Here is a 16274-nt window from a genome sequence, read left to right as displayed (position 1 = left end):
TTTAAACACGATTCATATATTGGATGCAGCACCTTACAAACCAATTTGATATGTATATTACTGCCATTGCAAAATCCTCTATTTGATTGAAAAGAGTTGCCGTTGAGTTAGTTATAAGTAAGTACTTTTCACCTATATGGTCTTACGTGGCAGAAAGCTTTCCCCCCGGAAACTCCATTTCACTTCCGATGAATGAATGAAAATCCTTTATTGCACCAAAAATAATGTAACACATACATATACATGTAAGAGTAATTAAGGTAGCACATTTAGGCGACCTTATCGCTTAGGTAGGTACCTACTTAGCGATCTCTTCCACGTATAAAGGCATAAAAGGCATTAATTTTCTCAAAATTGATTCCTTTAGAATTCTTTTTGATGTCATTTCTTATACTACTAGATACTACTACCGCTTCGGAAACAAATGTCGCTCTGAGAGAGAAGAAGCGGCGCAAGAAACTCTCCCAGCATTCTTTCTTTGCGCTCTTTTCAATAAAAATATAAAATATTTTACAGTCATTTCTATCGCTTTAAAATAATCACAGTCCCAGGATGTCCGATCATTTAGATATTCAGCAGTGGAGTAATAGGATTTACGACAGAGCCATTTTTTTATAAAACATTTAAATTTATTTATGCCTGGACAGTGTCTGGGACTTTATTATAGAAGTGTATACATTTACCCTTAAAGCTATTGTATCTTATGAAGCCTACTAGAACTAGTTACAAGCAATCCCTTATTTCTAGTGTTATAATAATGAAAATCACTATTAAGAGCAAAAAGGTGACGATTTTTGTGAACATATATATTAAATTTTCATAAATGTACTGACAATGAACAGTCATAATATTTATTTCTTTAAATTTTTCTTTGAGAGACTGTCTATAACCAAGCTGATATATAGCACGAACAGCTCTCTTTTGCAGAGCAAACACTATATCAATGTCAGCAGCATGACCCCATAGTAGTTTACCGTACGTCATGATGCTGTGAAAATAACTGAAGTACACTAATCTAGCGGTCGCAACATTCGTGTACTCTCTAATCTTTCTAACTGCATACGCCGCAGAGCTGAGTCTATCTGCTAGATGGGAAATATGTGGACCCCACTGAAGCTTTATGTCTAACGTGATACCCAAGGAAACCGTAGTTCCAATCTCTGGTCATTTAACTTATAAATAACGTACTTACTTTGGTTTGTACCTCCGCTGTGTTTAGTGTAGTGAACCGTAAACACTTTGTTTTTTTTTACTGTTTAAGTGCAGATTATTCGGCTCAAACCAACGCACTATCTTTGAGAGTGCATTGTTTACCTCGTCATCAACATCTGCACGTCGCTTCACTTTAAAAATAAGTGAAGTATCATCAGCAAACAATACAATCTCATGGCTATCATCTACCACAAACGGTAGATCGTTAATATATATAAGAAACAAGAAAGGACCGAGAATAGAACCCTGTGGAACACCTATTCCCACAGGTTTACCCGAAAACCGTTTGCCATTTACATCGACTATCTGAACTCTTTCGCTTAAATATGATTTTAACAGCTTTAGGGCTCTATTTTTCACTCCATAATGTTTTAGTTTTAGGAGTAAAGTTTCATGGTGGACGCAGTCAAATGCTTTGGACAAATCACAAACAATGCCCAATGCATCCTGTGACTCTTCCCAGGCGCCAAAGATGTGCTTAATGAGTCTAGTACTCGCATTAATTATTGATAAGCCCCTAGTGAAACCAAACTGATTTTTGTTCATTAATTTACAAAAATGCATTTGTAGCTGTTGAAGCAAAAGTTTTTCAAAAATTTTACTAAAAAGGGCTTATGAAATTCTATTTATAATTTGATAGAAGGCAATAAATTAACATACTACAGGATATATTATATATATACACTTTATACACAACATACATTTATACTGTTAGATACACAAATATTTTCAAATGGCTAAGAGGTAAATTAATATAGAAATTCTTTGATTCAATTCCGAGTAAAAATATGGAAGTCGGAAGTCATTGTCCCGTTTGTGTAAATGAACTTACATATAAGAAACAAATATATTGTTATCAATAGAATTTATATCAATCAGTGTTGATTATTTTGCAATGAGATAATTTGTTAATTGTTATCTTATATTGGGCAATTCAAAGTGTATGTGCATATATTTTTTGTTCGGAATGTTTCGATATTGTGTGCAGATATTATCCATAGGTACAATGAATTACTGGTTTAAGGAAGGATATAAAAGCATTAATTATGTAAAAGTTTAATATACTCTCGTTTTAAATATGTAATCATCATCATCAGCCGGAAGACGTCCACTGTTGGACAAAGGCTTCCCCCAAAGATCTCCACGACGATCAGTCTTGCGCTGCTCACATCCAACGTATTCCGCCGATCTTGACCAAATCGTCGGTCCATCTTGTGGGAGTCCTACCAACACAGCGTATTCCGGTACTTGGTTGCCATTCGAGGACTTTTCTGCCCGGTGGGCGGTGGCCCATCTGTCCGTCCAGTTATGTGCCCAGTTTGGTTCTAATACGGATCTCCACATTTCTGATTCGATCTCGCAGGGAAACTCCGAGCATAGCCCTCTCCATTGAGCTCTGAGCGACCATGAGCTTTCTCATCATCAGTAGTCTCATCATAGTTAGCGACCACGTCTGCGTAGGACTGAAAGTCATCACTGGCAACACACACTGGTTGAAAACATTCGTCTTCAGACACTACGGTAAAGAGACTCTTTACCGCAGTGTCTAAATATATAATAACGAGAGTTTATTCTATATTAATAAGTTAATAAATAACTTGGCTATAGAATTATTTTCTAAATACTACACTGTAACATACCCACGTAACAATACGGCAAGTTATACCTAATAGCACAATTTAATGAATCGAATAATATAATTAAGAACATAATGCAATAACTTATAAGTACCTACTACTTATAAATTATTGTAAGTATATGTTCTTTTTTATTACTTAGGTAAATATAAGTACCTACATCTTATTTAAATTACTAGTGTTACATACGTAACGTAAAAATATTACGGCAAAGTATAATAGCACAATTTAATGAAGCTATAAGTTATTGTAAGTACATGTTCTCTTTTTATAACGTATATGTTATTTATATACGTTAGTACTTATTTACCTACTTTACCTACGTAATAAAAAAAGAACATATACTTACAATAATTTATAAGGAACCCATTCGAAAAAGTATGCCTCAGACCTGAGAAGAACGTTCGCAAAAACTCAGCAGCCTTCGTTTTTTTTTTAAATAACGTGGTTTACATATAAAATCGTTCAATAAAATTTATTTTTAATGGCTGAGGGAAGTCGCTTCATTCCCAATCTATGGTATAATTATTATTATTAAGAAAGTCATTTACGTTATAGTAATAAGTACATTTCTTCTGAACATTTTCTGGGATCTTGTTGTAAAATCATATATATATCGGCCCACAAAAGACTTACTAACTCGACTTATCCGAGTATTATAAGTTTATATTTTTTCCTGGTGTTAACATTATGGTTATCACAGTTTCTAGCAAATTAACTTATGTGCCTATGTACATACATATAATTATCAAGAATATATTATTGATATTAAGTATTATTTATAAAATGTACATACTATAATATTTGTTACATACCTATATACTTACTAACAAAACTTGCCTGACCGAAGTTAAAGCATTTTAAGTTGATAAATAGGTATACCAGCATATAATCATTGATAAATATTTTATTTATTTCCTCCTAATGCGTTATTAAGATGATAATTGATAACAATTTTTATTATAACGCAACAATCGCGTCGGAAAACAGAATATCGTGTTTACGTACAGCGCAATTACTTGCATATTTATGAAAAATTCATAAAAATAAAATTTTCAGATAAAAATGCATTTTCTTGTTGCTTTTTTGCCATTTTTAAGTGATAGTAATAATAATGTATGATAAATGTATTCTTAAAAACAATTAATTAAGTATTATGTTTATGCTTTCAAAACAGAATCACAAGCGATTTATTTGATGTAAGAGCTGATACTTTCCTTCAAATTAACCATTTTTTTTGATTGATTAGTGTTCAACTGACAATAATAGGTAATTTTTCTTGTACAAAATAATAATGAATTCCTAATATGGCTATATATATTTAACATTACGTTTTTTATTTCATTTCAGTGTAGGTACATTATAAATTTTGTTAATAGTGAGAAATAATAAATATGTACCCCTTTATTCATAATAGTCTGCTAACTTAAAGCATTGCTAATTTTTCACTCTGTCTTCTTCTATTGACGTAAGTCAGAATGAGAAAAAACACTCCTAAGCGGTAGTTTTAAGTTAGCGGACCAATTTGAATACAGGGGGGTAGTCGTTAATTATAGCATCAGCAACTTACAATGAATGTTGTATATCTGTTGTTGTATATAGGTACACATCAGATATTTTATTATTTAGATACTTTTATGTATAACACATTAATTGCATATAATTTAAAAATGATGAATATTTATTATTAATTATTATATACTAGCTGACCCGTCCCGATGTTCTGTTCATAATAAAAAAAACTCTTGCAGATGCAATTTTGGAAAATCCGTTCTTAGCTGACCTCTACTCGGTGAAAAGAATATTCCTACCAAATTTCAAGTCTTTAGCTATAATGGTTCTAGAGATATCGTGATGAGTGACTATATATGTGGAAATCTCTTATATATATATATAGATTATACTAGTTAATTATTTACATGTTTTTTTGTTAATAGTAATGAAATTCAAAAACGGTTTGATGATGAGACCGTAAAGGGTGGACACTTAACGCCGAAGCTAGTTAAATCTTTATCTTCGGGGTCAGTGATTACTCAACAAATTAAGATCTCAATAATATTATACAGGTGGCCGAGAAGTTGACGTCCAAAGCTTAAATTTGAGTTTGGCTCATTTTATTGGCCAATGTTCTCGGATGTTTTTAAAAATAGTTAGAAGCCATAGGCTCCCTCATCCTCATTGTGTGTGTGCGTGTGTTTAATTCTTACGTACTTAAGTAATTGCAGTTTTCCCTATGTAAGTAAAAATGTTATATGCATGAACTATGAATCTAATGCTGATGTTTCTTGACGAATAGATAGATAAAAATGTTACGTCTAAAATTCATTTCACATGATTAAAATCTATAAATTACAATAAAAAACTAAAACCATCTTCCCATTGATAAGGTTTTAATCACAAAATATAAAATCGCACAGTGAGTAAACCATCCCTTATCAGTGCTAATCAATATATAAAAGACTTAAGCTTAAATGTTTAATAGAGGATCAACTCTAGAATATCATTCAGTACCGAGTTTACTGTGAGTGAAGTGAGCATATAATAATATAATATGATTGGTGAGTGAAAATTATACTTTTTTTGAAAATACTTTGTTGGACTAAGTATAGGTAGGTACTAGATTACTAGCCCTGCTTAGGGCGTCATATATTGAATTGTCCATTGAGCAGAGAGAGAGTCTTGAGCGAAGGGAGTAATTCAAATCGCCTCAGATTAAGGCTGTAATCTTTAGAGCGAACTTTAAACTTAGGTGATTGTGATAAAATATGAACTTGACTTTTGTATTCGACTATCTTAGCTTAAGCTCAGTTTAATTTAAGCTATCAAATGACTATAAAAACGAAATAAAAGATTATGCTGAGTTAAGCTATGTTTTACGTGAATAGAGTCTAACTACGCTCTATAGATCTCAGCCTTAGACTATAAGCCGAACAAAGCAGAGATCGACAATCCCCCGCGTCATTACACCTGTTGTTGAACTTTTTAAAAATACCCGCATAATACAAGAATCGGTGATGCTATGAGCTTTTACAAGATGGTCCCAGAAAATGTACAAAACAAATGTGTTAAGTACCAAATTCAAAAGAATTGTCAAAAACGTTTGTCTGGTAAAGGTTAGAAATAATCTTGATGATACCACAGACTGGTAATGGAGCAAAGTTCATTCCACAGCTTTATAGTACGTGGAAGAAAGCTCATTGAAAACCGCACTGTGGAGGACCGCCACACATCCAGATGGTGGGGATGATATATATAGTTTATGTGGCGAAATAAATACCAAAAAGGGGGTGTAGAAATTACATTATGTGCCAGAAATATTTAATAAATCCCCTTTAAATGTCTTTTTGTATACTTATAAGATACCTAATTAACACAGTTTCTAAAAAAAACTTGTTTCGAGTATATACCTACGTAAATAATATTATCAAGCATATATTGAGAGGCAATAGTTAAAATGTTTATTTCTTTAAATTTCTCTCTCAATGAATCTTTATGGATGTGAAATAATTATCAAAAAGGGGGTGTAGAAAATACAATAAGGTAAATGATGTGCCAGAAAGATTTAATAAATCCCATTTAAATGCCTTTTTGTATACTTATTAAATATCTACTTGTTTATATTTCAACACAATATATTTTCAGTTTTTTAGTAAGTTTTTAATGAAAAGTACATAGGTACCCATAAATTATGTCAAAAGCACATGGCTAGTATCTAAAGAAAAAAGAACTAACTCATGTAACACAAAGCAATATTTTTATTAAAACCATTCCAACCATAAAAAATAAAATCTTTATTATCAGATAGCAAAACAATTTTTAATTACATTCTACAATAACAATTATGTACGTACAAACAAATAAGTATTAAATATAAAAGTTACTAAGTAATAAATTCAATTAGTGGTAATAATAATAAAACTAATATACCTATATATACATATCAGCTTGATCATTTAACAATTAACGATTTTAAATGCAATCTTTGCAAGGCAACCAAATTACTAAACACAAAATTAATGTGAAACAAAAAATAAAAAACCACAACAGATATGGAGTATAGTCTATGCACCAATACACACACTATCACAAAATTATGCAACATTTAAAATATGAAGAAAATATGTTTAAAGTTAAAACTCTGCACAGAATATTTCTTTTTAAATAATACTTGCGGTTATATTATTACTAGCTGACCTGACAGATCAGATGTTGGTCTGTCAATAAACGGTTCGAGAAATATGGTAAGTGCGTGGGTGGGATCCTGACACGACAAACTATATAATATGTAAACCTTCCTTGACCTTCAACTAATCTATTACAAAAGATTTCATTGAGATCGGTCGAATAGTTTAGGAGTTATTAGGGAACATACAAACATACATTCTCTTTTATATAATATATAGATTAATGGTTCTTCAAACAATACTGAAGCCTAAAAAGTAGTTAATAGAAGTTTTGTCTGTTCATCTGAATGTCTGGGTAAAATGCAAGAACTACTGAATAAAATTAATTAAAATTTTGTATTAATATTAACAAGTGTTCACTACAACTCTAGTCTGATATGTGAGAATGGGAAAGGTCCAAAGGTCTGATCATCAAATATAGCCCATATTTGATGATCAGACAGATACTGAAACAGAGCTAAGTTACGACTTTCTGGAATAAGTCAGCTTGTATGATAAGGTTTGCTGCAAATGGAGGAAGCCGCTTAAAATGCCAGTGAAACAGAGGTGCAAAACCCTAATGAAAAAATCATTGAGAGCAAAATTCAAAGAAATGAACATCTTGACTGTTGCTTATCAATATATTCTTGATAATGTAATGTATGTTCATAGGCACATAAGTGAATTTGCCAGAAACTGTCATAACCATAATGTTAAAAGCAGGAACAGACATAAACTTATGATGCCTACTACTCGGCTAAGTCGAGTTAGTAAGTCTTATATGCTTTTACAACAAGATCCCAGAAAATGTTCAAAACAAAAGTATTGAGAGTATTTTATGTCCTTTAGCCAATTATTATTTATAATACGATTTAAAATCACTTATTGGACGTCAAAACCCATTGAAATATGTATTCCTCATACCAGAGAAGAATGGGTCTCGAGAAACTCAACGGGTTTCTCCGTTCTGTTACAAATCGTCACAATATAATTTCGTACAATAAAATTTATTATAAAATAGCTCGACGGTGGTCACACAATTCCCAATCTATGGTATCACAAACACTTTATTCTTTTGAATTTTTTAATCGGGGTATGTGGCCAGAATCATTTACGGCTTTGGGTTTTCTGATCACTATATACTGTTTTGAAAAAGATTAACATTTAACAAAGTCCTTGTAGTTCAGTTATTTTGAACCATAAAACTATTAACATGTTTTTTTTCACAGCTGTTTCAATAACTTTTTTACTGCTGTTGAGTGCAGCGTATGCTGAGTTCTACCATGGAGTAGACCCTAATTCATTGGAATGTGACCCGCGGGGTGAGGTAAGCACCAAATCTCTGATAACGTTATTAAAATATCTAAAATAAAGAACAGAGTGCTTTGAATTCATACAGAATATTAGCTGGTCGCTAAGTGATGGTAAGTGATGGTAACGTAAGCATTGCAGCTATAAGTCGTGCTCTATACTGGATGTGGTCAGATATAGAGTACGATGGTAGTCTCTTTGACTTAGGGCTTTTATTTCCCCATTTTGGGCAATTTTATTATATCATCTTTTGGGCGTAATTTTAGGGAATTGCTTGCAGAACTATGTAACTGCGATTGCATTATTGTTTGGACAGCACAATATAATATGATAAATATGGTAGCAGCAATAGTGCTGCCAAATACACAGTATTAGACCTAGAAGGTAATTAAACGTTGGCACTTGGAACAATTTACAATTATTACTAACCTTAAAATATTACAGTTTTTATAAGTGTTCTTATTGAGAAACTGTTCATTTCTATGTGCCTCTGTAGTATAGAGAAATATCACTATTGACTTTTAAAAACATAATTTAATGTGGGTCATATTGGAGGTTCTTAAAAAATAAAATACTAAATAAGGCGCTGCTAATGCCAGGAGCCTCCCACTGCATTCGGTATTTCCAACCAAAACTATTTTGTCATACTTTTGTCGCCTGTTCGCATTGTGTGGCCCAAATACGAAAGAATACGTTGTCTGAATAAGGGGTGGACTAGCGAATTTTATTCGAAGCTGGTTCAGGATCGACGTATTGGTGCATTACGCCGTCCAAGCTGCTTTTAATCAGCAAATTAAAAAAAAAGCTTAAAAACGGACCTTTCAAACAATTAATAAAAAAACAGAATTTTCTCTCACAATTATTAGACTAGTTATAGTACAGTTTAGCTTTTATTCATTCTATTATGTGTCAAATTTATTTTTAAATATATCCTACTGTGAAAATATTTAGAAATAAATTAGTTAGATAGGTCCTTTACTAGAAGAAAATTGTGAGGGTAGGCGGAGAAAAATACTATAGTAGTAATACTAAATATTGAGGCTATTTACAATAAATAACCTCAACATTTTGTTATAATATCTTCTAGCCCTTATAAATACTTTTTCATATTCCTCTATATACAAAATGAGTACTATCAAAGGCATCAATTGGTTTGGCTCTGTGTATAAAAGTAATTTATGTTAATGAAGTTATTTTATTTCAGGTGTTTCTCCTACTACCGCACTTCACTAACTGCTCTAAGTTCTTCACATGCGTCCACGGTGCAGAAGTAGAAATGGAATGTGCACCTGGGACGATTTTCGACTTTCCTTTGCAGGTATATAAATTATATACTGACTATAATACTCTGTAGATTCCAGAACTGAATGGAGATGATTAACAGTACAAAATCACAATAAACGGTTTTAAGAAAAAAAAAACGAGTGCGTCTCGTGACGCCCGACAGAAGTGATAACTTAGACTAATCTAAGTTGAACTATTTAGTATGGAAGTTATTTAACTTGAGAAAATCATAGTTTACTACTACTATTTTATGTATATTAATATGATAATGTAAGGAAATATTATTTATTAATATTTTTTCTTAATTACAATTCTTGAAAATTCTAATGTACATAACATTGGAATACAACAAAAATAATAACCGACTGGTATCCAAGATGGTAATACAATGATGGTAGTAGAAGAAAAGGGCGACAAACTAAACGCTGGGAAGATGAAGTAAAAAGAGTAGCTGGACCTAAATGGATCCAAACAGCGAAAGACAGAGAGGCGTGGAAATCTTTAGAGGAGGCCTTTGTCGAAAAACAAGCTGTTTAACCTAACATATATTTTTATTTTATTTATAACATTGAAATTTTATGAATGTACATAATTAGCATTATTATTAAATCCTATAAAAGTAACAATCGTTTAGAGTGAGAGAAGATGCCTACAGCTGCCGTATGCGTGCGAGAAAGGGAAGGTAGATAAACTGGTGCCGTAACGCGTTATTTTACGAAGCGGTTTACTCTCCCATAAGAAGTTACCACTTCAAAAACAAAAATTAAATACCGAGACACTTGGCCCCTGGGCGATGGGACCTATAAGCTTAGAGAATGTACAAAGTACTATCTTCGTGCCTCAATAGGTCTACTGGTAACCCAAGCGCTGGCAGCTATTTCAGTCAACGGATCAGCCTAGCTATCCAACGAAAAAATGTTGCCGGTAGTCTTGGTACGCTTCCTTGTAGTGATAGTTTTTATTATATATAATCAGATTAATTCTTGAAAACTAAATAGTCTCTCCGATGTAATGTAATATTCTGTAATAGTACCTATATTTTTTATGACAATAAGGGACGAGACGAGCAGGTCGTTCGGCTGATGGTAACTGATACGCCCTGCCCATTAATATGCACAGGATTCTTGATAAACCCAAAAACTGTAAGCGGCATTATAATTGCGCTCGTCATCTGGAGGCATAAGTCTCATTTGCCCAGTAATTTCACAAGCTACGGTGCCCTTCAAACCGAAACACAATAATGCTTACACATTACTGCTTCATGGCAGAGAAAGGCGCCTATATTTGCGGGTTGTAAAAGACTTTTCCCAGTAAAATACACTGAAATACACATATTTACGCGTTCGCTGTTCAGTCAGCGGCAAGTCAACATTTTTAACGCTGCAATATAACTTCTTATTTAGATTTCTATGATCCACTCAATCAATACTCCTCTTCGTTCTAGACTTGTAATCATCTTTGGGCAACTGGGTGTCACCTTCGTGAGAAAAATGAAATTGATGGTTCTGGCGAGGAAGAGTTCGTTGGCTTCTCACAACAACTGGAGACTCCTCTCTCTGGAGGTATCTACACATTTTTTTTACGGGTTTCTATCAAAAATTTACTAGAAACAGCAAAGAGGACTTTTAGGACACAAAATATAAAAAATTCCTTATTTTCGGTAAAAAAAAAAGAAATTGTGCGGTTTTATGCAACCAAGATGCAAGTGAAACTTTGTTTGACAAAATAACATATTAATATCAGCATAATAACCGAAAGGAAATACCAAATGCTTTACTTCTTTATTAAAATTTAAATATAATGTGATAAAAACCTTGGTCAGGGGTGTGGGGTTCGAACTTACTCTCCCTCTCGGGAACAGGACCGCGCGGCCAATCAGCGTAATGCGACATGCGATTGGCGAAAAAATTTGCGTTCTATGCACTTTTCGTTCATGTACTATAAAAAACGAGGTGATTGTTTAACACCGATGTTAGACAGAAATCAGAAGCAATATATTATATAGAAATTTTGTACAGAATTTTCTTTATTATTTCTTTCATAATGTTTTTTTTTTCAGTGGTTTCACGCAGTGCATCCGCGTCACCATCTGATGCTCTTCTGAAATGTAACGACGCAGAATCTGCATCAAGTCGATTACCCTATATGTAAGTTGAATAATTCAATTTTAGTCCATAAATCATTAATGACATAAGTTATTTAACATCAAAATATACTACAAACTTGTTGGTAACCGTACCAACAATTCGGAAGATATACTTCAGGCCTGAGTTTCTGCTTTTGTTTTACCTTCTGGACAAGATTTTTTTAACTGTGGTATAATTTAGAAAGTTATTTCTGTTATATTAACTTTTACAGACGATTTTAATGGGTGTTTCATTGCAATATGTTGACAAACAAAAATTTAATGGGGTTAAAAAAGAGAAGTGTGAGTGATTACTTGGTGTAGATCCGTCGGTCATTTTCTAGACGATTTTAAGTTTTAACGCAATTCATACTGATATTTATTATTATTTATATTAGAGTTTGTAAGAGATCGTTTCAAGCGATAAGAATTGCGTACCTATGACTGTAATTAGCTTAAGATCTTTTTTTTTATAAAATTTTATTTTAAGTTTGTATGGTATGCAATAAAGTTTTATCAATCTATGTTTATTTGACGAAGGAATCAAACATTACTGTATCTTATAATTTTACTTCCAGCGGAGATTGCCAGCGATACGTGCGCTGTTCCAACGGGTCTCCCCAGACTCTGTACTGCTCGGATGGTCTCTTCTTCAACGCCCACACGCAGCAATGTGATTTCGAGGCCAATGTTAAATGCACGGATGAGCAGTTAGATGAACTGGGAAGCGAGTTCATTGTCTACAAATGAGCGACAAAGAAAATCAACGGATGCCTTAGCTTATAAAATGAACTGCATATTATCATAGCCTTCAAATAAACCATAAACCAATTTTGATTTGTCAAGAGGTGCGTTAGCTAGTGGTATAATATTCATATTACATTTATTTCATTCATTTAAATACTAGGGTTGGGTGGCATCATATTAGCTGTTATAGTTAAGGTTAAAGTTAAAGTCAAATTTAACGTTAACACTAACGCTGTCCTTAACATAGACTGCGGAATGTGTTGCACCACAGTACTCCTTGGCATAGTTAAAGTTAAAAAGTGACATATCATAGTACAAGATCCCACTGCTCAATTCTACAGGTATGTGTTTTTTTTGATAAAACTAATTTGAAATGAATGTTGAGGGGGTTTGCAATGTATTAGTGATAGGTTATAATTAATGGCTGTAATTAATTTATTTTTTGATGATAAATTGCAACTATATGTTTTTTTTAAACAAATCTTATGTTATTTTAAAAGAAATTACGTAAACAATTGAAAAAAATATGTATTCCAGCTCTCAGTATACTATTATTGTTGATTATTTTCAGTCACTTGCTTTTTCTTTTAATTTTGAAAAATTGCAGTTTTATATTTACTATTTACAATAAACCATGGTTGCCAGTTAAAAATGGCCATTTAAAATTAGTTTTATTAAAATAATCCATACCTGCAGAATCAAGCAGTGATCTCTTAGTTTTCAAATAAATATTCAGTATTTAAGTACTTGATTTTCACTTTTTAACTTTAGCTTTAACTATGCCAAGGTATGCGACGGTGTAACACAGTGTTAAAGTCAGCGTTACTGTTGAGGTTACATTTGACTTAAACTTAAACAGCTATAACAGCTAATATGATGCAACCCATCGTAAGGAGCGACCTGCCAATCAAAATCTGTAACAGCTATAGATTCGCTTACCTTTTCTATGTCTACTAAAAATATTCTTCTCTCTCGCACTATAATGTCTATACGTATATATATTGTAAGTCTATGCATATTAAATACCAACGTAATCGGCACCCTACCGAAATTCGATAAGAAAAAGAGATTCCCTCGATTGTATGAAACGTGCAGTCATTGATAGATTGACAGATGACGTAGATAATCATGTAAAAATACGGATTTTACGTCAAATGACTGCACGTTTCATACTAAATAAAATTTCAATGTTTACTTAGGCAGCCCCGCCTCTTAATACGTAGTATTTACATACTCTTTGGTAATCGGAGCAATTTAAAGGGATTTGTCGAGTCATTATAGTATATCTATATATCTCTGGTCTATGACTTTTCCAAAAGGTCTGCCTACATAAACAAAATTATTTTAATTTCGATTTACTTGATCGGCGATTCATCCCTGGACACGAAGCAAGCAATCTGTACCAATAATATTTATAATAAAATTTTTTATACCAATTGTTAAATTTTGACTTTCATTTCAAGTTCTTAATAATTTATCACGGGGAGAGTGTTCCGAAGTGGTGTCTGACTGGACCGCCGAATTCCACTTTCGCACGACACGCCACAAATTACGATATCATACACTCCATCTGGAGGTGTGCCTCTATAGTACGGTTTAATACTACCAAATACAACCAAAATATAAAAAACTTTTCCTTGTGCGTTCCTAGCTTCCATCGTTTCCGGGACGATACGACACGTACGCACGCTAAAAGTTATTCTTCTTTGGCCTAGTAAAACAAAATCCTTAACAATTATTCTTCCTCGCCTTATTGCAAAATCAATATTGTATTGAAGAAGGTATACAACCAATAAATAATATTATACCACATAATTTAGTTAAATAACGTGTAAATAAATATAATTAAGTTATTTTTATACAATTAGAGAGATTTTTTTTTAATTTTATAACTAATATATAAATTGAAATGCATTTAATTCTCATTCATTGGCTGTGGTTCAGTAGACATATGAGTTACAAGAGCCGTAGCAGCTGAAGTATGATACAAACAGTCAGTTGACCAGCTAACGTCAGGGTGTCGAATTTGCGTGATGGTGTGCGCGCGCATCTTAATAATTCACTCTGATAATCCCTAACGCGCCAAATGAAGTATAAATTCAAAAGTACGTTCACTTTTCTAAAAGGTCGGAAACGTTTCTGGAATTGTTTGGTGCAGCAGGAGGAAAGCTTTTATCTTCTATAACAAAATACTGGGTGGTAAAACCGTAATTGAGTGATTTGACGTGATGACGTACATAGATGAACGTCGGCTGCACGCACGAAAAATTGTCACGTTCCGCCGGAGCCGAGCGTGCGAACGAGACGGGAGACTAGTGATACAGAGGAACAATCGGCCTAAACGTTCGGCTTGTGACGCATCTTGTTCTTTAATTATAAAAAAAAGTAGCATCGGTCGGCGAGTGCAGTAATAAATAATAATAGGTTATGTTACAATTTTGACTAAAACATTATTATGACTCATATAAACGGCCGTATAAAGAGATATTTTCGTATGACGTAATCACGTAAAATTATTGTCCGTAAACCAACTATACAGACAAATATTTTCTGCTGCGCCAATTTTTAACAAAACATGTTAGTAAAACAGTCCGCCCGCTGGACCTGTTTTTGTTTCATTTCAAAAATGAGTTCCGAAGAAATGCATTCAGCTTTTTGTGTTTATTTTTATGATCTACTAATGTACCATCCCAAAGAACCGATTTTTTTGTTATCAGTTGTATAAAAAACAAACTATTTTCTTTATTCCACTCTATCATAATCAAACCAAATAGAATTATTATCACTAGCTTCGAAGAGCTCTAACAAATTATGCGTTAATTTCCCTCCCCGCAGGCGAACGCGGGTGATGTTATCCATTTCTTGCAGTAAACATGTTAATATGATGTTTTATTTAACAAAACTATTAAGCCACGCCCCTAATCTATTTACAAAACATGTTTTTGTGTTAACAAATACGAAAACACGCCGCAGCGTACGCGGCTTTAGATTGGACGATAACGATTTCAAAAATGGAATATATTCTCGGAAGAATATTGTATAATGTATGAAAGACTTAGGAATATAATGGCATATCAAAGACGCCTTTACAGCCTATTAATGCGCGACCAAGCACATGTAAATAGGCTTTTAGAAATGTACCCACAAGTTAAAAAATAAATAACAAGTAGGTAATAAAAGTAATTGGCGTTATCTTCGGAAGGCGCGACTCTGAATCAGCACCCTCTATAAATTATCGTACAATTAATTATTATTATTATAATTATTAATTTTTAATAAAAAGTTGTACACTATAATCCCAGAGGTGAGGAAATCATTTTGAAATGAATTATTTATCAATAGATTATAATATATAGCGTGTAATCCCGCGATTAATTTTTGTCTACGATAAAAATTAGCAATGTAATCGCCAAAATTTACAACACTTAGTGACAATAGGAAAATTACATTATTATAAGTACATTGTAGAACTACTTACTCAATAATAGAATGCGTGTAGTCCTAGATGATTTTCACGTCTAGATAGAGCCTCTTTCTGTTAGGCAACGCATGAAAACATGCCATATTTATTACTTTAGGGTGCATGACAAGCTATGTCTTACACTCGCGCTACGTAGGTATATGTCACTTTGTTGTAGTGTGCGGGCGTTGCTGAAAAGAGAGGTCAACAGTACACCGCTATTTTTTTGGCGTGTTCACAGCTGTCTCAGTGTACCTATGTAAAAAACGTATAAATGATATAATTGTGTAGTCTTCGTTCCACAGACATTTGAATAAGAAAGTACTAGAAAAGTG

At 33.0% G+C, this 16274-nt stretch overlaps 1 protein-coding gene across 1 annotated transcript; it reads left to right on the top strand.

Annotated features, from left to right (window-relative positions):
* The first annotated feature begins 5333 nt into the window (after positions 1-5333).
* Positions 5334-13923, top strand: LOC126971469 (protein obstructor-E-like). The gene is made up of 6 exons (XM_050817797.1): positions 5334-5407; positions 8242-8339; positions 9528-9641; positions 11052-11169; positions 11667-11754; positions 12311-13923. The coding sequence occupies exons 1-6, from the start codon at positions 5401-5403 to the stop codon at positions 12480-12482; spliced, it is 597 nt and encodes a 198-aa protein (XP_050673754.1). The 5' UTR covers positions 5334-5400; the 3' UTR covers positions 12483-13923.
* The last annotated feature ends 2351 nt before the right edge of the window (positions 13924-16274 follow it).

This window comes from Leptidea sinapis, chromosome 23 (assembly GCF_905404315.1).
Source record: "Leptidea sinapis chromosome 23, ilLepSina1.1, whole genome shotgun sequence".
In the NCBI taxonomy this organism is placed as follows: domain Eukaryota; kingdom Metazoa; phylum Arthropoda; class Insecta; order Lepidoptera; family Pieridae; genus Leptidea; species Leptidea sinapis.
The sequence above is the reverse complement of the archived record's forward strand: the minus strand, read 5'-3'. Positions and strand labels throughout refer to the sequence as shown.